General features: G+C 36.2%; 5 protein-coding genes across 12 annotated transcripts; 2 read left to right on the top strand and 3 right to left on the bottom strand.

The window, feature by feature from the left end:
• The first annotated feature begins 446 nt into the window (after positions 1 to 446).
• On the top strand, positions 447 to 3633 carry BASL (breaking of asymmetry in the stomatal lineage). Of its 7 annotated transcripts, none has more exons than XM_088122041.1 (7): positions 447 to 843; positions 1837 to 1943; positions 2296 to 2426; positions 2535 to 2893; positions 2970 to 3047; positions 3168 to 3307; positions 3406 to 3633. In XM_088122041.1, exons 3-7 carry the CDS (start codon positions 2339 to 2341, stop codon positions 3512 to 3514), a joined length of 774 nt encoding a protein of 257 aa, XP_087978167.1. In that variant the 5' UTR covers positions 447 to 843; positions 1837 to 1943; positions 2296 to 2338; the 3' UTR covers positions 3515 to 3633. The 7 variants fall into 7 exon arrangements, with proteins under 7 accessions (XP_087978167.1, XP_087978166.1, XP_022137114.1 ...); XM_088122040.1 differs by having other exon boundaries at positions 1837 to 2019; XM_022281422.2 differs by having other exon boundaries at positions 1806 to 1943.
• A 363-nt stretch (positions 3634 to 3996) lies between these two features.
• Positions 3997 to 6571, bottom strand: MPB2C (movement protein binding protein 2C). The gene is made up of 5 exons (XM_022282054.2): positions 6188 to 6571; positions 5700 to 5783; positions 4984 to 5337; positions 4562 to 4780; positions 3997 to 4392 (listed from the first exon to the last, which is right to left on the bottom strand). The coding sequence occupies exons 1-5, from the start codon at positions 6419 to 6421 to the stop codon at positions 4219 to 4221; spliced, it is 1065 nt and encodes a 354-aa protein (XP_022137746.1). The 5' UTR covers positions 6422 to 6571; the 3' UTR covers positions 3997 to 4218.
• Positions 6572 to 7597: 1026 nt separating this feature from the next.
• LOC111008785 (dof zinc finger protein DOF5.8) lies at positions 7598 to 8370 on the bottom strand. The gene has a single exon (XM_022281595.2). The coding sequence runs from the start codon at positions 8283 to 8285 to the stop codon at positions 7698 to 7700; it is 588 nt and encodes a 195-aa protein (XP_022137287.1). The 5' UTR covers positions 8286 to 8370; the 3' UTR covers positions 7598 to 7697.
• A 6107-nt stretch (positions 8371 to 14477) lies between these two features.
• Positions 14478 to 18426, top strand: LOC111009016 (rhamnogalacturonan I rhamnosyltransferase 1). The gene is made up of 8 exons (XM_022281925.2): positions 14478 to 15538; positions 15927 to 15994; positions 16093 to 16181; positions 16267 to 16432; positions 16585 to 16874; positions 16966 to 17170; positions 17260 to 17417; positions 17594 to 18426. Exons 1-8 carry the CDS (start codon positions 15214 to 15216, stop codon positions 17865 to 17867), a joined length of 1575 nt encoding a protein of 524 aa, XP_022137617.1. The 5' UTR covers positions 14478 to 15213; the 3' UTR covers positions 17868 to 18426.
• A 1207-nt stretch (positions 18427 to 19633) lies between these two features.
• LOC111008815 (transcription factor BIM1) lies at positions 19634 to 25180 on the bottom strand. 2 transcript variants are annotated; one of them, XM_022281628.2, is made up of 12 exons: positions 24857 to 25180; positions 24361 to 24727; positions 24121 to 24201; positions 22672 to 23037; positions 22198 to 22300; positions 21971 to 22107; positions 21656 to 21764; positions 21440 to 21509; positions 21261 to 21356; positions 20695 to 21146; positions 20402 to 20531; positions 19634 to 20289 (listed from the first exon to the last, which is right to left on the bottom strand). In XM_022281628.2, the coding sequence occupies exons 2-12, from the start codon at positions 24398 to 24400 to the stop codon at positions 20191 to 20193; spliced, it is 1683 nt and encodes a 560-aa protein (XP_022137320.1). In that variant the 5' UTR covers positions 24401 to 24727; positions 24857 to 25180; the 3' UTR covers positions 19634 to 20190. The 2 variants fall into 2 exon arrangements, with proteins under 2 accessions (XP_022137320.1, XP_022137321.1); XM_022281629.2 differs by having other exon boundaries at positions 24361 to 24696.
• Positions 25181 to 25386: the final 206 nt, after the last annotated feature.

The raw sequence follows: 25386 nt of genomic DNA, 5'->3' as shown, positions 1-25386 counted from the left end.
TTTCAATTTCATGAGATTTAAATTTAATTAATTGGTATAAAAAATTTGAACTCGCAACTTTTTAACTAAAAATAGTAAGTATTTTAATTAGATAAGTAAAGTAAGTTAAAAATAAATCACCTAAAATTAAATCAACAAAATACTTAAAATCAAATAATGAAATGTTAGAAAATAGATTGGATTAAAAAGTAAAAAGTAATATATATACACAATTAAAATAGTGACACAATCGATGTTAATTTCGTTCTTCTATTTTTTAATTTAAAGGATTAAAATATAATATTTAGGCGTCACTGCACTACTTTTAAGTTATAATTATTTTTTTATCAACAAATCAATGAAAAAAAAATTAATAATACTTGGTAATTGACAACCAAAATATGAGTCGGAATCCTCCACACTAAAAAAGAGTATATATATATTTCATTTTCAAAAAAAAAAAATAATAACAAAGTACATTTGTGTGGCAGTTAACAAAGTTTGCAGTGGACTTCCCCGCCGGAAGTCAAAAATAAACCAGAAAACGAAGAAACTTCCACTAATCTCCGCCTGTTTCAATCTCCTCTACGCTTCGTATTAGCTAGATTTACGCGAATATCTTTCTCCATTACTTCACAGGTATTAATTATCAATGCGCAATCTGGGCAATGTCGATAATTTCCTTTTCTCTGCGGGCAAGATTTCATATGAAGAGTCCCAAGAGTTCGAAATCAGTCGCCTCTTTTATGAAGAATTCAAAGAGTTCGAAACATTTTCCGTTTCAAATGGCGACCAATCTGGTTGTTACGCTGATCGTCGTCGTTACAATCCAGAAGAATTGGATTTCACATGAAACGATTGCAGGTCAGGGTATAACCAATTCATAGGGTTTTCCCTCTTTTTTTTTTTTTTTGTTGCTGTTGTTAATTCTGGATCAAGGCCTGAAATATAATTATACTAAATCCTGGTTTTAGATGTTCACACGTTCTGGCCACCATGTCCACAAACTTCTTACTTCATATAATTGCACGAATCTAAACCAAAGAAGAATCTACATATATAGACAGAAAAAAGTTGTTTATATGTTTGTAAATTAGCTGCATATGTTCGCTATCGGGTCTGTGGGTCCTGAATTGTTACCTTTTAGAAGAAAGCAAATCAAATCCAATGAACTTTCCGGCTTCTGTTCTACTTTACTGTTATTTTCATGTAAAGTAGATTATAATTCCTGCAAGAACACCAACGACTTATATTCCTTTTTTCTAAACATGGATATGGCGGTTAAGGCACCTATCTCTAACCAAAAGGTCATGAGTTCGAACCTCCACCCCACAATCTTGTACTCAAAAAAGAAAAAAAACATGGATATGGCTATTCATGAATGAGTTAGAGAAATAAATGCGTGGGTTTTATTTTTAAATTTTAAAATGTGTGAGTTTTCTGCAATAATTAGGAGTGTAATCTCCACAAATTTCTCCTTTTTACCATGTTTAGGAATATAACCAACTCATACCTCATTATTAGTCTTACAACAATGGAACTTCCCTCCATCTATTCTGGATTAAGTGGAGTCTGAGCCTGAAACTGTGACTCTAACAGCTAGGGTCTAAGAGGCCACGAGCCGCAATTCAACGCCTTGCATATTTCTATATTGTACAGGATCACGAACATATCTAATTGTTTGGACGGACCATCACAAGGTGTAGTATTGACTCAATCTTATGAGTTAAGAAGGAATCATTAGTTAGAATTCTAATAAACTGCGAGGGAACTGTATCTAGATCTCTTTTACGTGCATTGCTTACATTTTTTTTCCTTAATTGCAGATTAAGAATTTAACTGCACTTGTATGCATAGTTAGGAGATGATTGGTTGAAGATGTGTACTTACACCGGCCGATGAAAACTCGTACTTCTTCTTGATTTGATCAACTGCGCCTACCTTATTATCTGGATTCTAGTCAGGTTGCTCTTCCTTGGCCGAGTTTCCTGAATTTTTTTTGATGAAGCATGTACTGATTCAATTAACTCGAAGATCTAAGTTAAGTATAGTTTGGATTTGTAAAGCGTAAAGCCATAGTTGGTAGTTTAATTCTCATAGAAATAGAAGTTTCAATTTCACATTCACGTTCACACACCAAGCAGCCAATAGCCAATAGTAAATGTAGGCATAAAATGTGGAAAATATAATTCTACAGTTTCACATTCTCACACCAAGCCGCCAACAATAAATTCAGACATGCTCTCCCTTTCAAATTCAAAGGTTAGTTTCCCTCTCTCTCACACTCTTTCTCTCTCTGCAAAACTGTTTTAAAAGAGCGAAAAGGAGGAAACATTGGACGATAGAAAGAGACACAAAAATGTCCACTCCATGGACAATGACACGGCTGGTGAGATGGCAAGTCAGAGACTGGGCTTCATGCTTCTTAGCTTGCAGATTTCCTTTAGGTAAAAGTAATAGAAAATATCAGTATCTAGAATCAATCATTTTTAGCTGTCTTTGTGTGATTTTTCGTTCTGTTATGTTAATTGTGACTTGAGTTTCCTCTTATACAGATGATGAACCAGACAGATATTTCACTTCTACACCACCTCCAGTGCCAATAAGAACCATGGTTGTTGATAGAAAGAGTATTGCCTCGAGAGGTAAAGAGGATAGCAAGAAGATGTCAAGGCAGAGAAAGGGTGAGAAGGGTGAGAACAAGAGGCAGGAAAAACGCTTCTCGCCACAGACTTCTGATGCTGCTGTTGAAAACAAGATGACTGATAATCCAAACTGGCTACAATTCGAAGATGAAAACTACATTGTCTTCTGCTTCAATGATGGAGCATTTGATGTTACAAAGAATGGGAACTCAGAGGCTTCCAATCGCATTGATTTGGTTGCAGCACGTTCAAGACCAGTTAGTCGGAAGGTTAAAATATGATATTTTATTGTCTTGTCTGTGAGATGATGCTATATAAAAGCTTATAAAATCTCTCTCTAAACAGCTTGATTATGGCAAAGATGACAAATCAGTCAAAAGAAGCAGTAGTGAGAAGAAGTTAAATGGAGGCCCACCTCAAAAGGTACATAATCCAACCATTTATATATCTTTCCATGATAACAGAAGGACTGCCCACTTGAAAAATCACCATGATCACAACGGTCATGTTACTTGCTGCTTGGTGTTTTATTGTGGGTTGTAGGATGAAGAAGAACAAGTGGATAAAGAATCAGCTATGGGTGAGAGTGAGGCGATTTGTGACTGTAGGATCGTGGCAGTGTCTACTGAATCAAGTGACTCAAATCATTCAGATGTCAGCAATGGCTCCTTCGCCTTTCCTGTGTAAGGCCCTCCCCTCTCCCTTTGCCTTGCCCCCAAATAATAACATAAAGTAAAGAGAAGAATGGATAATGTTATTAGGAATTGGATTCTAATTGCAGGTTGGGATTGGAGTGGAGTGGAAGTCCTGTGCAGATGCCAAAATCAGAGGGTTTGCAGCTGAGAAAGCACAAGTCGCGGTGTGTAGGATTCCAGTGTTGTAAATTCTGAAACAGAAACTGAAATTAGGATTTTATTTGCCTCCATTTTTATTCAAAATCCCAAACCAATTCTCAAGTTGACCTTGCTAATAATTAAAGATTGTTTACGTTTTTCTTTTCTTGCTTTAATTATGGTTGAAGAAAAAGGATTCAAATAATTTACTTGAACCGTTTGGAAACCAAGAATGTTCTTTTATTTTAACATTATGAAGAGGGAGAACATACCACATTCCTGACAGTGGCCGTTGCACTTTACAATTCAGAATACTCAGAAGATACATTATTTCGTGTTAAAACGTCCTGAAATACCCAATCCATTTCATTAACCAGATATGATGACACCTGAGAACCATCTTTCTTTCTCATAGCATATATAAATGCTCATTCTCAGGGTTTTTTCCAAATTTAGATGGGGTTTGTTTCGATTGAACAAGTCTGAATTATCTAAACTACATCAGAAAATGAGAGATGTTCTCCAAACAAGACTCACCCTAGCGCACAACCAAGTGTGGCGACGTTTTCCATTAAACACAAACATGGGAAAGGTTTCATCATACATACAACATGAAACAAATGTTTCCTTTTTCATGTTCGACGAATATATTATTACGGATAAATAACTCAAGTAACCCTCTAGAGAACACCATAACATTATGTCGTAGTAACTATCAGAGAAAAATGCCAGTTGATATCAAAAGAAGCAACCGTGATCATCTAATGAACGTCTGAAAATTTTGTTCTGAAAACGAATGACTGTAGATGTGATCTTGCAGCTGCAGCAGCAGCAATGGATTCTTCATCTTGCCTTGCCTTTGCAGCAGCAACAGCAGCTACATAAGCTTCTCTTGCTTCTTCCATTTTCTGCATTTCAAGGTCGTCCAAATCATCCTGCATCAAAAAAGAAATAGTCTCAGACGTTAGAGGTCAAAAATGAAGGCAAACGAATTATTCATATGAGCATTTTCATAACGAGCTGGATTATCACATCTTGTAAGGGAACTATAAACACAGACTGCTACGAACTCATATATACAAAAGCATATCATAATGTGCTCACAATATAAGGACTGCTCTCTGGAAGATAGAATGAAAGACTATAATCTTGAACACGTTCGTCGGAATCATTCTTTGTCAAGCCTTCAAGAAAAAGCATAAAAGACGAAACATCTCCTCGTGAGGACTTTAGCTCTTCTTGAAGTTCTTCTATTTTTGTATTTGATGTCATTACCTCCCATTGTATCTTCTCCAAGGCAGCTTGCTTGTCTGCAAGCTTAATCTGCAAATGGAAAAGAATCATGCAATGATTTAAACAGTAGTTCGTAATCCATCTTTGGTACATAACCAGAATATTTACAATTGGAAAGCTGCTAGGCATCTTCTTCTGGAAATATTTTCAAGATAGTGGGATTCATCAATCAACTCATGTTACTACTGATAAATATATTTGAGCCAACAAAAACAAAATGCAATTTTTAGAACCTTTGCATCTGAAAGTTGGGAACGGATGGACTTTATCATAGAATCCTTCTCTGAATACTGGAGACTCAAAGCATCAAGTTTTGCATAAACACTGTTCATCTGGTCCTTCGACATCTCTGCTGATTTTAGAAGTTCATCCTTTTCAAGTAATTTCTTTTGCAGATCCTCCACTTGTTCTCTCAATGTATTTAATTCTTCTTTGTCCCTTTCACATACCAAAGAACTTGAGGAGAACATTGCAAAGGCATCAGCATCTGGATTATTATCAACATTATGACCTTGATCCTTGTCCCCGTGACCCTTTTTCTTCTTGTTCGGAATAGATTGGGCATTATTCCTACCTTTCTGTTCAATCTTCAAAGTAAACATAAAAGGAGCAAAAAGAACCATCAATTTATGAATGCACAGAAGAATAATTCTGCAAATGGCTAAATGGCCATGCATTGGGATTTGAAAAGTGACATTCAATTATAACGGTTAAAAGATTTACAATCGGCTATTAGCAACAGAATAGATAAAAATTAGAAAGTCAGGGTTCTGCGGTTAAATCAACAGAACACGACACAAAGAATTCAGTAAACTCTTCACAACTTGAAATCTAATCCCTTTTGTTTTCATGCCGAAAACTGGCAATACCGCACCCGATGAATTTTCTTAAAATGAGGGATAGAGTGTATACAAGAAGATCAAATTGCATAGAAGTTGAAAATACTTACTTTCTTGTGTAATGATTCTCTAGAAGGTGTCTTGGTGTAAATCATCGAACCGCGCTTTGTGAATGAACTGCTCGCTTTACGATCCTAAACCAAAATCAATAAACGTCAAAAAGAACAAAGAAAGCAAGAAGAAAGAGATGCAACGAAGCGCTTTGAATTTGACAAGAAATCACAAAAGAACATAATAGAGTTACATTCTCAACCATTACGCCTTCCTCAAAAACAGAAATATGCACTGGAAGAATCAATTTCTTTCCTAACTTTCTTCCCTTTCCTATTTCTGAAAATAAACACCTCCAGGCTTTCGGCCCCCAGTAGAATTTATACATCAACCTAAAAATAGTACGATTTCAAAATCAAATTTCCCTCGATCACGAGACTCCCGACACTACCCCCTCCCCCCTCCAGGAACCACGATACAACATTTAAACTTCAAATACTTTCCCCGCATCGGAACAAAAAGATTTCAAAAGAGAGGGAGGAATTACAATAAGAGACTGAACAAGCGGCACGATCTCGACGAGATTTTTGAAGAGTACGCGATCGACGTTGCCATTAGTAGTAGCAGCAGAAGTTGCCGAAGTTGCAATGGATGCGTCGGCGAGTGATGACTGAGTGAGGCGGCGAGTCGGGGACGAGTTGTGGTCGGCGGAAAGCCACGATTTCTGGTCCCCAAAACCAGAATTGTCTTGCAAATCGATGAAATGTTGGGGCTCAAACATGGTGGAGAAGAGGAAAATCTTGAGAAATTTACCGAAACGAAAAATCCTGTAAATACCAAAACAAGAGAGTAAAGCAAAAAAAAGGAATCCGATAGCGAGACGAGAGAGAGTCGTTGGAAACTCAGTTTTGAAAATCGTTCTCTTTCCTCCCGATGGATCAATGCAAATGAATTCGGTGTTTACTAAAATACCCCTCGAATTTCGATAAACTACAGTAATACCCTCCTGTTTTTCGTTTGAAAATGAATAAATAGTTATAGTATGGTTAGAGAGAGGAGATGTCATTTTAGAAAAGGAAAGTTTATAATTCCTTAGAAAAGGAAAGTTTAATTCTATTTTAAACTGGTAAAATGCGATTTATTCGAAGGGGGTAAAATTGGACCTTTGGAATATATAACGGCCGTCACTGTTCGAAATATAGGGGCCAGGGGGAAGAGAATTTAAAGAGTATTTGCACTAATCATGCTTTCATTAATTTACTATAACCTATGGATTAACTAAATTTTATTATAGGTTATAATAATTATTAGTAATCATTAGGTTAACTGTGTGATCTGAAAAGCAATGGACTGAACATACGAAGAAACCTACATAAAGAAATTAAAAAGTTCTGATGTTCAAGTCAATTTCGGTAGGATCGATTGTCATGGAGAAAAAACGACTTAAACGACTCTATTTATAAGTGTTGCTTTTTCGACAATTGTGTGTTGAAGGGTGATAACAATTATCTTATAAATCACAGAAAGTTGTCAGAAATACGGTGGAATGATTTTGTGATATAACTCATTTTTATTGACTGTGTATGAATTAAAGATGAACTATATTTATAGTCGAACTATGAAGCGGATGTTTTTTATGGTCGGTCCTAAGTGAGCTTTATAATCGAGCTAATTCTTATAGTCTAGCTACTTCTTATGGTCGAGCGGTATGACTGACTGAGGTACGCTTTATAAGCGAGCTTAACTCTTATGACCAAGTTGAGTTTTAAGACCGACTTAGTCTACGTATCATGATGGGTCGTTTTTATCAACTAACATTATCTTTGATTTATCCATATAAATCACTAATTTTCTCCGTCATTTTTTTAAATACTAACTACTTCGTTACGAGTTTTATATTATATTTTATATTTCTTCTGCTTTTAGTTTTAAGCTATCAAAATTGAAATCAGACATCAAATACAACAATTGATTCATATATATTTGGATTTTAGCTAAAATTAATTTCTCATGGAACCAGAAACTTCAGCCGATCAAATTTGAGTGTAGCCTTTGATTTAATTGTCGAAAGGAGTGGTTAATCCGCAGTGTTCGAACCAGGAAGCTTCATCCATTTCCATGGCGCCGCTGCAAATTTCGAGCATTCCTTCATTTTGAATTTGATCACCACCACTTGACAAATCCAACGATCCAAATCCCTCGCCAGTCCTCCCCCTTTTCTGCGCCGTCGGATCGGCAGGCCCCACCGCGATCCCCCGGCCTTGACTCTGAATCCAACCGTAGTAATCAGCTGCTACTTCTTCACTCAACTTAAACGGCGTCGTGAGATCAGATCTCGATTCATCCGACAGCGCACCGGTGGCGTTTGCGGCGCTATTCTTGGACCCAACAATTGCAGCTGGCTTCGGTTTCAATTTGGAGTTGTTGGATTTTCGGGTTGCACCGCCGACCGGAATATTGCGGAGGGTACCGCCGATGGTCCAGTAGCGGCGGCAGGTCTTGCAGAGGTGGCGTGGTTGGGAGTAATTGTAGTTATTGTAATAGCAGAATTTGGTGTCGAGAGAATGGCACCTAGGGCAGGGGCACTTCACTCTCCGGTCATCTCCACCGATTGATCCGATGTTCTGCTTCTGCGCGGCGTCCATGTCTGGAAAAATCAAAATCAGCGGCGGAATTTGGGAGGAAAATGGGAGGATTATTGTGGTGCATTTGTATATATGGAATTGGCCAGCGGAGGCATTGGTCGGCAGCGGCGGATGAGGGCGGCGGATGGAGGCGTAGGAGACGCGTGGAGAAAGGCCATGCCTTTTGTCGGCCACTAACATCATCAGACAGAGGTTTAGGGAGCGCCACGTAGGCATTGAGGGAATTGCTGAGCTGGCAATGAATGTCGGCGGTTGTGCCGTACCATGTACCCGATCGGATGCTTCGAATGTGTTCTATTTTTCTTTTTCTATTTTTTTAATTATAATTTATGAATCAGATGATCCGTGCGGGACTTGATTTGTTATTGGTGTCGAAGATCCAGTCATGTGGGCTATACTTATTTTGAAGAAACTCTTCGATTGATTTTCTTTTTAACTCTCTTAGAATTCAATTGATTATTATAATTGAGGGGAATATACGGCGTTGGTAACTATATCCAGTAAATCTACTTTATTGTGTGTTTCGTGTCGATATGGTTGAGGTACTGGCTGTTCGAATAGCTTTGTTGTTGATTCGTGATGTGGGGTTTCATCCTATCTAGATCGTGATCGACTCATTTGGATTCCAAAATGGACTTGATGATCTTTTCAGATGTGGATGTCTCCTTAACGACATCCGGTGATGCTGTATTTTATCTGATTTGATTAGTTTTTTTCTTTTCTTACTCTTCGCGAAGGAAATGGTGCAGCTCACCAGATGACATTTCACCAACATTTAAATTGTCCAGAAGATGGTCTAGTGAAAATTACTAGGATTATTATAATGATGCATATTATTTATATTGTTCCTGGTGTGCTTTTTTTTTTTATCTCAAAAGATAAATTTTTTTATTATTATAATTTATAAGTTTGTTTGGATACTTCATTTGTATAGAGCTAAATACGACAAAAATTTGAGCATTCGAAAATAGTGGATTTTAAATGTGTGAACATATCATTCACCATTTGTTTTTGAAGCTCCCAAAATTCTCAAATTGAAATGTAATAGTGGCATTTACTTATTAGGGTTTAGAATGAGAAAATGAGCATCATTCACCTCTTTCTTATTGGTAGCTTTTAAAAAAATGATTTTTTTATTCATTAGTCGAGTTGATGCACAGATTTGACCTATCAAAATTATTAAATTTGTATCACTCCTCTAAAATAAAAAAGGATTCGACAAAACCTGCAAAGTAGAAATATTATTATACATTAGATCGATACTAGCCACACATGCTCTGATGCTTAAGTCGAGTTTACGTGAAGCACGAAAAAAAATAAGTTTTGTAGCGTACCTTGACTACGAGTATTTTATCCTTTATTTATAGAAGGAAAAATATAGGGTCATATTCTCCGAACCAAATGGTTAATATCACACCTCCTTTTGAATTTCTTAGATGATGGGAATTCATTGTTCCTAGGGACAATTTGAATTTCTTAGATAAGGACATTTCAAATTACTTAGGTGGAGGGAATTTAAATTCGAGAACGATTACTTTTCCTACCCATAATAGTGGCCCCACCCTCAAATAGAAGTTTGTGAGTACAAATATATATTTTGAGAGTATTAATGACCATTTGGTTTGGTTTGGTTAACTAGTTAAGTGATCTATTAGATTTTTAATCGACTCAACTCTTTTCCTTACTTTGGCCAAACTCATTAGGTTCCTTAATTGGTTCGTTAGGTGGCAATTAGTCTGTTGGGCTCATAATTAATTAGTTTGGTTCTCTGGCCTACTTACAATTATGATAGCCTTGGAGATCCTTGACTCGGTAGATCACAATTAAGTTTGACAGACTCATGATCAGTTTGGCTCTCTAGCATGCTTACAATAATTATGATACCTTTGGAGATCCTGAATTGGTTTATGAGCTACAATTAGGTATATTGGACTTATAATTGGCTCGAGTCTTTCACCTACTACAATTACGATACCGTCAAAGTTTCCTAATTGCCTTGGTGTGGTACAATTAAGTTTAATGGGCTCGTTAATCATCTCGAATTTTTTCCCTGCAATTACGTCCTTGGAGTTCCTTAATTGGCCTATCCTTAAGTAGCTGCAACCAAGTCCTCTTCTAGGTTTCTTAGTTAGTTAAAATTCTTTGTTTTGTTACTACTTACCTGGACAATTCTTGGTCGGTCATTTTTGGTCTATTATTATTGGTTGGTCATTTATGGTTGGCCATTTCTAATATTCTTGGTCGACAATTCCTGGTTCGCCATTCTTACTCTGTCATTTGTATTACTAAATTTTATCCAAAACAATAGCCCCACTCTCAAATATGAGTTGATAAGCTTGCTTCAAACTTAAAGGTTTCTATTTTCTGACTCATTGATTTCTTAATTGGTACAATGGGCTTTTAATCAAGTCTCTTGGGTTTATTTACTAGTTCGGCTTGTTTGCCTACTTTCATTGTTAGTACCTTTAATTTTGGTTTATTAATCGGCTCGACTTGTTTACCTACTTTTAGTTTTAATACTATTTGGTTTATTAACCGACTCAAACTCATTTGTCTATTTTCAGTAAGTTTCTTGATTAGCCATGATGAATTATTACTATTTACCAGACCTCCACTCTCTTGATGAAATTTGTTGAGTTGATGGTCATCACGTGACTGTCAATTTCTATCTTGAAAGTAGTAAGATTTTCGTGTTAGGTGTAGTCTTTCTAAATCAGCAAGTCATTCCATTTGATGTAATTTTTCGTAGTTGTTTTCCTCAAGAGTTAATCGAAGGTGAGAATGTGTTGGTCATACGATTTTAGCTTGGTGAAGTTCTTTGGTTTTGTGTTGAGATATCCAATTCGTAAAATGTTATGATTCTTCAAATCTTCACAGAGTCTTATAATGCTTTTTGAGTGATGGTGGACTCTGAGTGGCTGCTCTACTTAAGAGCGGCTCAACCAATAAAATTTTTGCACGACCAAGTCCTTATTAAGTTTACATGGTTTGCTTTATTTGTAGAACCCTAACACAACCAAGTCCTTATAAGATTTTCTTGGTCGATTCAATCTACAGGACTCTGACGTGACTATCGAACATTGGTGTTACTTTTAAGGAACATGGTTCTCGGCTTTTTTCTCGTTCATGACCTTGGCCTCGTTCTCGATATCAACCCGCTCTTAACCTCGAGATAGTTCTTGCTTCTGTTTCGCGGTGAATATTGTTGTTGCATCGAGATAGATTGTTTCTTCCTCTAAGGAAATTAATGAAATTTTTTCTCTTCTCAGATCCCAACTTCTTTTCGATGTTAACTTGTCAATCTTCGGATGTAAGTGGTATGGACTCCAAATCTTAGTCAGTTTTTCTTCTTTAGTCTTTCATACCTCCAAAGCTGGATGTCTCTATGCAGCCGGGGAACCTTTTTCCTACCCATAACAAATCTACGCGAAATTAATTAGAGAATAGAAATTCCTTAAAATAAGAAATCATTTTATGTTTCCTAAATTCATAGGTCGGAGAAAAAATACAAAATAACTAAATATATGTTCCAATCTCTAATATTGGTCGGTAGTTTTTTCAATATAGTCTTTGTTATTTAAAGAGTTTCAATTTAGTCATTTATATTTTAACATTTCTTTATTTAGTCCGTCACTATTGGTGAAGGTTAAATTTGGCTAAGGTTAACTTAGCTAACCTAATAGGTATTGACTTGAAATTTCTACCCCTTTTTAAAAAATTTGGAGGAAGCCAATTCACTAAATATTATGCGATTTAAACTTTTCATCACCTCCTTTTAACATTTACCAGAGACTAAACTTTAAAACGTTAAATACATAAGAGATTAAATTGAAACTTTTGAAACAATAAAGATTAAATTGAAAAAACACCTAAAAATTAGGGACTAAAACATATATTTAACCCTTTTTTTTTTAAATTTCACTTCCGAACTATTTTTTAGCTAACACAATATTAGAATTTCAATTTAAATTCTACAATTTTCCATTTATAGATGTTTCTATTCATTTCCATCCCCACTTTAATAAATGTGTCTTACTTAATTTGAATTAAAATAAATGACATTTATCTCTTTGAACTTTAGCAATATGCTTCACTCGCAAAAAACAATAATAATAATAATAATAATAATAAATATATATAAGAAAAATCTCTTTTGAGCTAAAGGGCAATACTAGAAGTACAAATAATATCTCCACACATCAATCTTAGCTTTAATTTCCGAACTTTTCCATACTGCAAATAATATTAAACATTGGTCTTCATTTAATCGTAGCTATATGATTCTTTTCAAATATTGTCCACCAATCACATAAGAAATATTCCTGATTCATTACAGATTAATTAATATTTATGAACGAATCTCAACCGTTCGTTTTAACAAATATTAAATGGAGTACCAAGAATTAGCCATAAAAAATTAAAGTCTCCCCAGCTAATTTGCTAATTTATAAGTTTAATTAAAGTGGTCCAAAGAATATTATGCTTTACACCACAACACTTATGAAATTAAAGTCTCCTATCAAATATTTTTGTTTACTTTCAATTTATAAGATTGTGTTTGCATTCTTGAAGTAAAAAAAAAAAAAAAAAAAGATTATGTTTGCATTCTTGTTATAAAATTAACAACTACATTAATTTTTTTTTTTTAAAAAAAAGAAGTTGTAATTGAAATTACAAAAGAATAATAAAAAATGAGGAAACAAAATGATCCTCGTGACAGTAAGATGTTTCTTTAAATATAATATCTGCAGTCAAAATCTTGAAAATGATATCACGGGTTCAGGACTTTGAATAAAATAATTAAATATAAGAGTACAAATAATATTCATAGATTAAAAATGGAAGAATATAATATAATATATTCATCAACAAATTTAATTATTTAAAATTAGTTCTTTCATTTCTCGATTTTTCTCCCTTTTAATAATAAAAAATATATATAATTGCATTATTTCAACCCCTGCCAATAATAGAAGAATGATAAAATAATATTTTTATTTTATATTTCATAATAAAAAAATTATTTTTGTTATTTAAAAAATATCTATACATGTCAAATTCAGTTCCTACGCTATATATTTTGAATTTCCATGCTTTTAGATATTCACACTAAATTTTTGGAATTATTTGTAATTAAAAAAAATTATTAAGCTACATCATAAATTTAAGTAGTCAGGCTGATCTACTAACTCACGTAAGTAATCTCCCAAATTTAATCCGGCCAACTAACCAAAATTCAATGACAAAAATTCTAAAAGACTCAAAGTTATTTTATGAATTTTATAAAATATTTAGTATGCAGATTAAATGCTATATTTAATAGGTCTTAAATTTTTAATTTTATATCTAATATATCGTTAACCTACTTAATTTTTAAAATTTACGAAAAAAATAAAATTTAAAAGGTAAGAGATTTATTAACTACACAATTGAAAGTTTAAAGATCTAATACATATTTTTTAAATATAATATTGAAAATTTTAGAACCATACACAATTATGAAATTTTATGAATCAAATTTATAATTTACCAAAACTTTAAATAGACAAAAATGTGAAAATTTGAAAGAAAAATGTAACCAAACACGACTTAAATGGTAGAAATGAAATATATAATTTAACATATTTTCTCCTCAAAAACAAAAATGATTTTATTTATGATAAATAAATAGTAATTTTGATAAATTAAGAAAATTTTGTAGAGTATAAATACTTCTCTCATTCTATATATGTCACGTCATAATCTTATTAAAAATGAGGTAGGGTTTATCAATATTACAAATTATTTATAGAAATAAAATGAAGAAATGAAGTAGGTAACGGTGTTACTAAAAAAAATTAAGAAAAAAAACAAAATAAATTCTGTGAGTGGCTACCATGTCAAGCTAAAAAAATATTAAAGAAAAGAAAACTCAAATCTACGGCCACCGACTGCAAAATTCAATCAGGGAAGCGTGATTTGGTGAAATTATCGCGAGTTGTCGGCGTATGTCGTCAGATTGGATCTTATCGGCGATTATTTCACCACCCCAGACCCACGGCCACGCGAGATTTCTTTTAAGCCGTGTTCTCGAAGTAACACGTGGAAGAATGTCAGTGGACAGTGTTGGATGACCGTGACAGTGCGGTGACCTGCATGGGTCCTAGTTGAGCCCGAGCCCGAGCCCACGGCCGAAAAGCCCAGACCCGACTCCATCCATCCATCCACCCACCGGTGCGTCTCTTTTTCTCTCTCTCTCCCTCCGATTCCTATATATTCTCAACAGCGCCCTCGGTATTCGCGGCGACGTACTGGCGATGCGAAGACGATCTTCTACCGCCGAAAAATTCTATTTGTAGAATCATCGTTTTACAATTTCGAATTTGAATTTCCAAGAATCTCTGGAGGATGTTGTTAATGTTTTTTCGTTTCTTTGAGGGGACTGATTTCGGGGGGTCAACAACGGAGATTTCGGTAATGTAGGTTGCGGAAGGAAGGAAGGAAGGAATGAAGGAAGTATAGTTTGTGGATGTATTTTGAATTTCAACATATTTTTTTCTGTTGTTTCGAAGGAAGAATTGGTGCTGAAGGTTCGTTTTCTCAGAGGTCCGGGATTTTTGTTTTAGTTGCTATCTTGTTTTGATCTGGTTTCCCCAACCGTATCTGCGCGTTATGAATCTTGGAGATTCGGGGATTAGCTTACTAGACGGCCTGCACTTTCGTTCTGTTTTAACTTATTCGCAATATATATAATTCAGTTTTGGCTGTATTTGTTAGTTTTTTACGTTTCTGATCCGGCATTCAACGAATACGGAACAGATCGAGTTTAGGGGGAGGGGTCTCTTCTTGATTTCCTGATATTAGTATATAATACATAGATCAGGAGGGGAGGGGAGGGGGGTTCACTTTGTCGATTTCTTGACTTAATGCACGGCCAAGAGGAACAGAAATGTGCAAGATAGAGGGAAGTCGGAGGAAGCTTAGTGACTCTACGGTGATGGAATTGAAAGCGCTAGGAGAGAGCAAAGTCGATAAAGTAAAGATCTCGACGGTTTCATCTGGGTCCAGAGTTCGGCCGTGGTTAATCCGTTTAACCACCACCGTTTTGCTCTGGACTTGCATCGTCCAATTGATTTCGCTACGGGAGGTGTGGGGGCCTGGAGTCTTGAAAGGATGGCCCTCTTGTTTTTCCCAGGAATCGGCGGCCGCTGCTGTGTTAGGAATTCAGGAGAAAACCCTTTCAGTTCCGCCCAAAATAGTACTTCCTCCGAAAAGTGAGTTTTCTTAATTTTATACTTTCAAGTTTTGATTTCAATTGTTGTTAGTGAAACACTGCCTAACTGGTCAGATATGATGAGCTGTGCTTTCTAGAACTGTTTTTCGTTCTTGGAATTGGAAATTTCTGAAAATGATGTAGATACCATTTTCTTATCTGCCTGTCTTTTTGGAGGTGTATTGAAATTGATTTTGTTGCTTGGCAATTTCCCCTTTTCATTCTTAAGTTAGCGGAGGAATCGTGTGAAATTTTCCATTTCATTTTTGGAAACACAGAAGGGTTATTGTCAATTTTATTTTAACTATTTCCGAAACTTAAGTTTTTACTTACAATTAAAGGGAAATTTGCTGCTATTCTTATCTGTGAAATTTGATTCGCTCCCTCAGGATATTACAAGAACAATGGCTACTTGATGGTGTCGTGCAATGGGGGGCTCAACCAAATGAGAGGAGCGGTGGGTGGTAGTCGATGTGCATACTGCATTTCTTACAATCTCTATACTCAAATAACCCTACTTTGACTCCCCCTTTCCCTTCTCTGTATGTTGTGCAGATATGTGACATGGTTGCTATCGCAAGATATTTGAATGTCACCCTTATAGTACCCGAATTGGATAAAACCTCATTCTGGGCTGATCCCAGGTGCGTTATTTTTCATTCCTTTTCATTCATCTCGGGCTGGACGAAACTTCATATGGTTGAATTGCAAAAACCTTAAACGTTTCAGTGAATTTCAAGATATATTTGATGTGGAACATTTCATTGGATCATTGAGAGATCAAGTACGCATCATAAGAGAGTTGCCTATGGGGCTCAAGAAGAGATTTAAACAACGGAAGATTTACTCTATGCCACCTATTAGTTGGTCTGACATTTCATACTATCACAATCAGGTTAGTTTTCTTTATGTTCATGTAGATACCTTTGTACCTATCATATCAATGTTATTTCCAAACATATGAAGAACTCCCTAATTTTATTTGTTCTGTCTTTCTTACACAATTTTGAAAACTATTTGCCCCCTTTTTTTGTTTTCCAATTATAGATTCTTCCCCTGATTCAGAAGCACAAAGTTTTACATCTGAACCGAACTGATGCCCGACTTGCCAACAATGCCCAACCAAAGGAGTTACAGAAGCTGAGATGTCGAGTAAACTATAGTGCTCTGAGATTCACCTCAGAGATAGAGCAGTTAGGAAGAAGGGTTGTCAAGCTCCTTAGACAAAATGGCCCTTTCCTAGTGCTTCATCTTAGGTATGAGATGGATATGTTGGCTTTTTCAGGCTGTACTCAAGGTTGTAACAGTGAAGAAGTAGAAGAATTGACAAGAATGAGGTGACGTTTACGTTTTTATTTTTCAGTTTTTGGTATTGGGCTATTTGCAAACTCTTTTGCATTCTCATTCAAACTCACTTTATCCATGCAGATATGCATATCCATGGTGGAAAGAGAAAGTAATAGACTCTGACCTGAAAAGGAAAGATGGGCTGTGTCCGTTGACCCCAGAGGAAACTGCACTTACCCTGAGGGCTCTGGGCGTTGATTCTAATTTTCAGATTTATATTGCAGCTGGTGAAATCTATGGAGGACACAGGAGACTGGAGAGTCTTGCAAAGGCATATCCAAAACTGGTCTGTAGATTAGTTACGCACCAGTTTTTGTGTTCCATTATCATATGTTTTCTTGTCCTTACAAGTTGCCTCTGCTTTTGTTGAAATAGGTCAAGAAAGAGACACTGCTAAAACCTTCTGACCTCAGGTTCTTTCAGAATCACTCATCCCAGATGGCTGCATTAGATTACCTTGTCTCGTTGGAAAGTGATATATTCATTCCTACATATGATGGGAATATGGCTAAAGTTGTTGAAGGTCATCGCAGGTACTATATGATGCGACTTACATTTATTTACTGCACATGAAGAACTCCTTATGAGGAGATGATATTCAGCTAAACTTATCGAAATTTAGTATCTACCTATTGTGACTCTGCTGATTTTTAGGTGTCAAAGTATGTAATTACTGATATGTGACTTCTTATGTGTTGTGATGTCCTAGATTTCTTGGGTTTAAGAAGACCATACTGTTGGACAGAAAGATACTTGTTGATTTGATAGATCAATACAACAGTGGAAAGTTAAGCTGGGACGAGTTCTCTTCGGCTGTAAAAGAAGCCCACACAGACCGCATGGGGAAACCAGCAAAAAGGCTGGTGATCCAAGACAAACCTAAAGAAGAGGATTATTTCTATGCCAACCCTGAAGAATGTTTGCCACCGTCGGAGGAACAAGATGGGTTCATTTCCACTCCAGTGCTGAAGAGACTAATGTGAGTTTTGTATGTAGGGATTGTGACATTTCGGTACATGGAGAATTGAACTGATGGGATTAATCAAAGATTATCGATGTCAAGAACTTTGTATCTAGAAAAGCCCTGAGTACATAAGAAGCCAGTTGGAGGACGTTATTTTGTTCGACATATGGAAACTATTGTGCAACATGGTCGTATATAACCAGCTACCTTGCTGTTACAAGATGAGAGCAGTAGATCAAATTGCATAGGCAGCCATTGTTGTACACAGAGATGAATTGGTATGAATCGCACAACCTCTTTTTTTTTTTTTTTCTTTTTCCTTCTTCTCATAGTTCATTGCCTCACTCCCAGTGTTAGCCTCAGTCTTCATATTAGTTAGGAGGGGAGCTATAGGGAGTGAAAATTTGTTTATTTTTACCCCTTTCCCAATAAGCACAGGTAGTTTCATATTTATGTATTTAGGAAAGGTTAGATCACTTTTCCTTCCACCCCCACCCACCCTCTGATCTCCACTTTGCCTATCAAAAGACAATAGGCAATCAGATTCATTGATTTTTATGATTATTTTCATTTGATTCCGGATCATCTTCATTATCCTGTTCAATTGCTTTTTTGGTAGCTAAGGTCCAAATTTGTGCTGATTGCCATTTGTCTGGTGAAATCAAATTAAATGATGCAGCAGCATATCAAATTATAAGTTTAGAAAGAATTCAAAGTGTGAACTGAATTAAAAATATTGAAAGGGGTTTGCAGATTTGTAGGAGATATTTCATTTTGTAAATGGAAGATAATGGGGGGAGGAATCATGAATGCGCATGGCCATGGAAGCTGGCTGGCAATTCTGGTAACGTGTGAAACAAGGGGTTGAATTTGAATTCTAATTGTCTGAGATTCGAAGAGTAGACAAGAAGTGGGTGTCCATACAATATTTCTCTTCTCATAATTACTCATAATTCCAATGATTTCTGGGAGATTAGAAATACTCAACTTTGAATTTTGTTATAGAAATACTCAACCTTTTTTTTTTTTTTTTTCGTGTGTGTGTGTGTGTGGTTTGAACATAGAAATAGCGTGGACATCCCGAAAAGGGGGAGATAATGGAGTCGTGCCAGCAAAGTAAACATAATTATTTTCTTATGATTCTTTTTACCTCACTCCCTCCTATTAAAATATCATTTAAATTTATTATATTCTATTCCAGAATAAAATTTAAAATATATATATCAAATTCGTACTAGTTGACTTTGTGATTTGTTGGCAAGGAATTTCAATATAATTTTTTCTAATGATAAGTCAATTTGAGCGTTTACTGTTGAGAAACTTACAAAAATAGCAAAATGGAAGTATCATTTACGTTTGATATTTTCAAATTTACAAAGTTAAAAACTAAAAAGCCATATTTGAAAGAGATAACAATACAATTAGAAAAACTCTAATATTTAGAGATTTGTCAAAAATAGAACTCATTTATGATGGGCCCACTTGAAAATTATCAAATTACAAATATTGAACATTTGTGAAATAGTTCATAGTATTGACAATTTCTGTATTTGAAAAACCACACAATGTGTTGCTTTTGTTTTGTACCGTAAAAATAATGACATTATTTTTAATTACAGTTGGGTAGTAATTTTTCATTTCGCTTAACACAAGTAGAGAATCAAATTAATTCACAACATTTTCGGTTTAGTTGAGTTTTTTGAATACAAAAAGTGTAGAAAAAGATTTTGAGAAGAGAAAGAATAGACGTCTAAAAGAAACTATTAGCAGAGTATCAGTGCTTGGTTCAAGAGCAAACTACACACGTTTTGTTATTGATTCATTCCTAAAAATAAACAAGAAAAACGAGCAATGAGACCAATTTTACATCGAATGAAAGTCTTTACATGATAAAAAAGCCTCTAAATATTTTAGGGAAGCCCAACTTCCAAGCAGGCTACAGCTTCACCAGATGGGGAATGCCCAAAAAAGAAAAATCAAAACTAGCTACAATACTCACATTCATGGGGAAAAGTGGCGATTCCCAATAATACGAAAATAAACTACCCTAATGTACAATCAATCTGGGTCAGATGCCATAGATTCCCATATAACTGAAAGACCATAAACCCCATGGAAGAAATGGAACGTAAAACTGAAGCGATGTAGCCCCAAAGAGCGGCTTGGTTGGTAAGGACATAGGCTCTCTTAATCATGCTGGCTTAGCGGTCTCACGTTTGAGCCTTGATTCTCCAGGGTATTGAGGAGCAAAGCTCCAAATCCCAATTATAATAAAAAAATGAAGTGATCCATGTTATAATTAAATTGAATTAATGGGAGAACACTTGTTATATCCTCTCTTTTTATGTCTTCTGCTTCTTGCTTAAGGCCTGCTCCAAGTGCTCCGTAGCTGCAACTCTGGTACGAATGGTCCCTCCATCACTTGGGCGAACAGAATCATCCTATAAACACAACAAAGAAAATTCAAGAAAAGGGGGAAAAGTTCTGCCCCAAAAAGTTGATGCAACTAGTAAACGGACGTTCATTTTATAGTGCTATGAAGAACTGGTTTACCACAATAGCAGACGTAGGGACAGTTTCTCTATAATTGGTCCTCTTTCCAAGTTCTATCTGTACGGAGATGCTGGCCTGAGACATATCCACTCCAGAACTCTGTAACGCTTGTGTGAGAATATTCAACAACCTGCTCATCAACAAACCAAATCTAATGTCGCTTAATTGACAAATCAAAGCTCTAATTAAGTGTCAGTCTTGATGGTCACTAAATTTATTATTGATCGGTTGAAAAAAAATGATATATCAGAATATACATATTAAACAAGCAGATATAATAAGAATATACTCACCCTTGAGAATAGGCACTTGAGATGCTAATTCTACCACCTTCAACACTCTGCTCAGGTTTTTTCAGCTTGTTACCAACAGCAGCAACGTCGTTAGAACATGATCTCATCTCACATGATGCTGGTTGCGCTTCACATGGTTTGTTGTCTGAATCATATGCCAATTGAGAATGGAATTTAGTTTTTGCACCTTCACCTACGACAGGTGTGAAATGGCGTGGCTGCGACATCGGGTAGGGTGTTGCTTTGTTGGTTGTTCCAGGATGGTGATCCGTTCCTCTGAAAGTAGTGGCGGTACTAATTTCAGATTCTACTGGATAGAGCGAGTACCTCGGAAACGCTGAAGAGTGAGGATTATTTTTCTCGTCGGACTTGGCAGCAAATATAAATACAGGACTACTCTTTGCTATTTGAGATTGATCAATGTAACATTGTGCTGGATTGCAATTGTTCCTCTGCACAACAGAGGGTCAGACGGTTTACAGATTAGATAGCTAACTGTTAAGTTTAGTGGAGCACAGAAAAAAATCGGGAACCTTTTTTTTTTCTAGGGAGAATGGAGTATTTACCGAGGGAATTAATTTCGTCGGTTCAGGGTACCATCCTTGGTGAGAGCTTTCATACTTGCGAACCTTTTCTTGTAGAAACTGAATGTACTCTATAACCTGGAAACATGTTCGGAAATCAATCTACAACGCACCATAATCGAAAGAGAAGTGAAATATCACCAAGTGAGATGCACATTTACCTCTAACAGAAATGATGCCTTGTCTCTCTTCTGGTCGCTACGAGGAATAATTTCTCTCAACTTCAGAAATCTGCATGTAATGTTTACCTTCATGAGAAATGGAAATGAACGCTAAAGTGATTCTTCCACTAATTGCGTCTTATAAGAAAATATATACATATGTTATGGAAAAGGACACGTCTGCCATTGAACTAACGTATGTCGGTGGAAACTTGCCTATCATTAATTTTGCTCCTTCGGCGCTGTTCTGTTGCAGAATGTTTGGACCTCGGCGTGTTAGCCTTCTGATCAGAGCATTTTCCTCCGACATTTATCCTCAATTCACCTGTTAATTCAAGATTTCCAGAAAGATTAATATTAATCGAAGAGAGTTTTCCTGGAAAAAAAATTCCTCAAAGTCATAAAAACATATATCAGCTCCATCATTTCTGATACATTTTCCTTAAAGTGGCTTATCGTTATTTATAATCTAGTAGTCAAAATTTTGTACACAAAACAACCCAGAGAATGAAATCTGCGAGAATAATGTACCTTCGTAGGCAGTGGATGGTGATGATTCCTTCTTAATAACAAATACTTTGCCGTCGTCTAGTTCCTCTTCCTCGGAGGAAACCTTCACCGCGGACTTTAACATCTCATCAAAGCTCCGGTTCCTCTGGCCTGAAGGCCTGCTCGAAAATTTCCAGGAAGTCCAGTCTCAGTATTTAAATAATTGGGAAACCAAAATAAGAATATAGACGTTTAGAGAAGTGACTGACTGAGAGGATGAGAGAGAGCTGAAGCTGTTGCGATGGTTGCTTGATGATGATTGCGATGGCCGCTCCGTCGAAACGGCCCATTGCTCAATCTTCGCCGTTGATTCTGCAAGGAAGAACACGAGATCCGTTGAAATGGGAAGCAACGTAATTGGAAAACTCAAATGATAAAGGAAAAATATGCGCTAATACCAAGAACTCCATATATATTCGAATTCTAATCCATGTAATCCAATAATCCATGCAAGAAAAACAAACAAAAATTAGAGTTGATAAGAACACTAATTGATTTAACAGACTAAGACAATTTTATACGATCAGATATACGAAAGAGAAATTGAAAACTGTAATTATTTGAACGACCCTTAAGAGGGAACAACCATGTTAATTTTTTTAGAATCCCACACAGATGTCGCATATGGGCTGGTTGTACACGAATGATTAGAACTGAAAAGCAAATAAAGATAAAAACTTTACCCCTTAAACCGGGCTTTTCGCCCAAATTCTCGTTCATTGTCTTTCCCTTTTTAACTGCAGATTCTTCCCACAACGTGAAGCCACTTCCAGACAAAGAACTACAGCGGGAGTCATCATCACTTTTGTCAGTGTTACTCGGTTGAGCAACTGAAAACACCGATCCTTCTGGCTTTGGAGCCCTCTGGTTGAAATAAGAAATGTGGCTTATACTGTAAGAACCAATTCCACCTGGTAGAAGACGCGAATTCTGAGCCGGAGGAGCTGCTAACGGCGGCGCTGACACATTGACCGTTGTCTCTTCCTTGGCACATGTCTTCCCAATCCGTTCCAGCGGACGTAGAAAATCATGCGTTTTAATATACCCTCCTGTTCTCACAAAAATAGAAAAAATATCATCATTAATCCAAATGCAGCCATATGGCTTCTAAATTAATACTAATGCAATTAATCGCAAGGGACTAAATCGATAATACTTATTATTAGAGTCTTCCGGACAAATTACATGTACTGTAATCAACAAAGTCTTTTACCCAAAATGTCCACAAATATGGCAATAATTGGCAAAACGAATTGAACAAATAATTGTCCCCAGAAACAAGAACAATCTGAATGCAAGAATTTCAAAGTCCCAATTCAAATGAACACTACTTTATAATGAGGATCTCGTAAGAGATACGCGTGGTGGGGGCAGTAAGAATAGATTCGCTTTATTTATGATGGAAATTATTCAGAAGCAAAGAAGCATGCGCTTTTTTCAGCAAAAAGAAAACAAAAAAAAAATTGCAGATTTAAGCGGTTCCCGACGGTCATCTGAACTGAATTTGCTAATCGCTTATCCAGAATGTGCGATACGTCAAGTCAGTTGTCGAAACCCTAAGTGGGTCCCACATCGAAAGGATAAACCAATCAGATTGCGCCAACTGGCCACATGCTCAGCCTTTCATTTTCCTTTATGGAATTCGGTGAGCCTGTTCTGTATTCAATTCACAGCTCTTCATTTTTTTTTTAAGTTTGCAAAATTATTTTAATATCTCTTTTTTCTATATTTATCATTTAAAATTTTAAAGGTGGATTACTCAACATCTGTTCAATTGAGCCCACCCCCTCTCTTAATTTGTGCCCTAGATCCATGATTTTATTAGAGGTCACGTGCAGGGACATCCATAATTTCATTTTCAAACAAAAAGTGATTTGAATAAATACAGAAAATAGACCATGGCCTTTATCAAAAACAAACGCCCAACCAATCATAAAATTTTGAGTCTTAAGCCTATTGATTTTGGGTCTAAAATAATGGAGATTTTTATGTGAATAACAATAGAATTAGAATACAGCGATGGAGATTAAAATTTGAGTTGAATTTTATTAGAATTTGAATGTGTAAAAAGTTAAATTAGTGCAATAAAACTGTAATTAAATGGGCAGTTTTGATTAGAGAGGGAATAATACCTTGGAAGGAGTGGCATGGATCTTGTTGGACAGTTGAATGACTATAGAGTGACGACAGAAAGTCATGTGTTGGTTTCCGTCCTGTACAACCAACACCTCACAAATTAACATGCTGCTCAATCAAATCATTCATTTAATTTCCAAAAACTCAATTTAATCCAAAAAAAAAAAAACTCGAGAGATCACAGATATTTGATGAAGTTTGAAGAAATTGTGTTCTGCGAACAGAAGAATTAACACCTTCGTTTCCGAGGGGACGGGGGGGTTGGGGAAGCTCCATCGTCGACTATTGGGAGAATTACCGAGGACGTACTAATTGGGAACAGTTTTCCGCGAATTCGTCGCGTAATTTCTGGATTTTGAATTCGAAGCCCTCCAAATAGTCGAATTCTCTCGCTGAATTCGAAAATCCTTTTCCAGCCAGAATTGAATCGTTCAGGACGACGTGAACACCTGCAAAAGCTGGCGGATCGGAGAATATATGCCTCGGTGTGGAGATCTGAAAGGCGCATTCACTTTTTAGCTTTTCAGCGATCGGACTGTACTACTTCTCTGATTGTTACTCCACAAAAACATCTCCAGAAGAGAAATAATAATTGAGTTCCGGCTTCAGCAGTAGAAGAACAAGATGAATTATATTGTATAACAAAAAATTCGGATGAACAAAAGAGAGAGAGAGAGAGATATATATATATATAATATAAAACCAAAAATAAAGCAGAGAGGATCGGAGTACCTAATTAATTCAATCAGAAGAGCGAAGATCGAGTTCGTCACACAAAGTGAAGAGGTTGTTGAGAATCAAAGTGGATTTTGAAATTGAAAACTGAAATAGGGAGAGAATTAGAGATGGAAAATGGCAAAGAATCTGCTTCGGATTGCCGCTTACAAACAAAACGCTCTTTTCTCTCTCTCTCTCTCTCTCTCTCTCTCTCTGTGTTGTGTTGGAATTGGAATTGGAATATCTCTTTTTCTTCTTCTCTGCCCTTGTTTAAAAAATCAAACCAAAACAAAACGCTGCAGCGCTATCTCACAGCGCCGGGGGGCGGAGTCGCAGTCTCTCTCTCGCGGCGGATTCAGCATCTTTATATATACTCTCTCTCTCTCTGTTTCTTTCTTTAACTTTTTCGTTCGTCTGTTTTCGTCGTTTTCCGTTGGGTGAGGGGACGCCGTTTCATTCACGGCGTTACCGTCCACGGAGACGGACAACGGGGTTTATTTTAATTTAATTTGATTAATTTATTATTAGCCCCTCGCCGGAGCGTC

Source organism: Momordica charantia (assembly GCF_013281855.1).
Source record: "Momordica charantia cultivar OHB3-1 chromosome 3 unlocalized genomic scaffold, Mcharantia_2.0 BLBB01000003.1, whole genome shotgun sequence".
In the NCBI taxonomy this organism is placed as follows: domain Eukaryota; kingdom Viridiplantae; phylum Streptophyta; class Magnoliopsida; order Cucurbitales; family Cucurbitaceae; genus Momordica; species Momordica charantia.
This window is presented reverse-complemented; position numbering and strand designations above follow the sequence as displayed.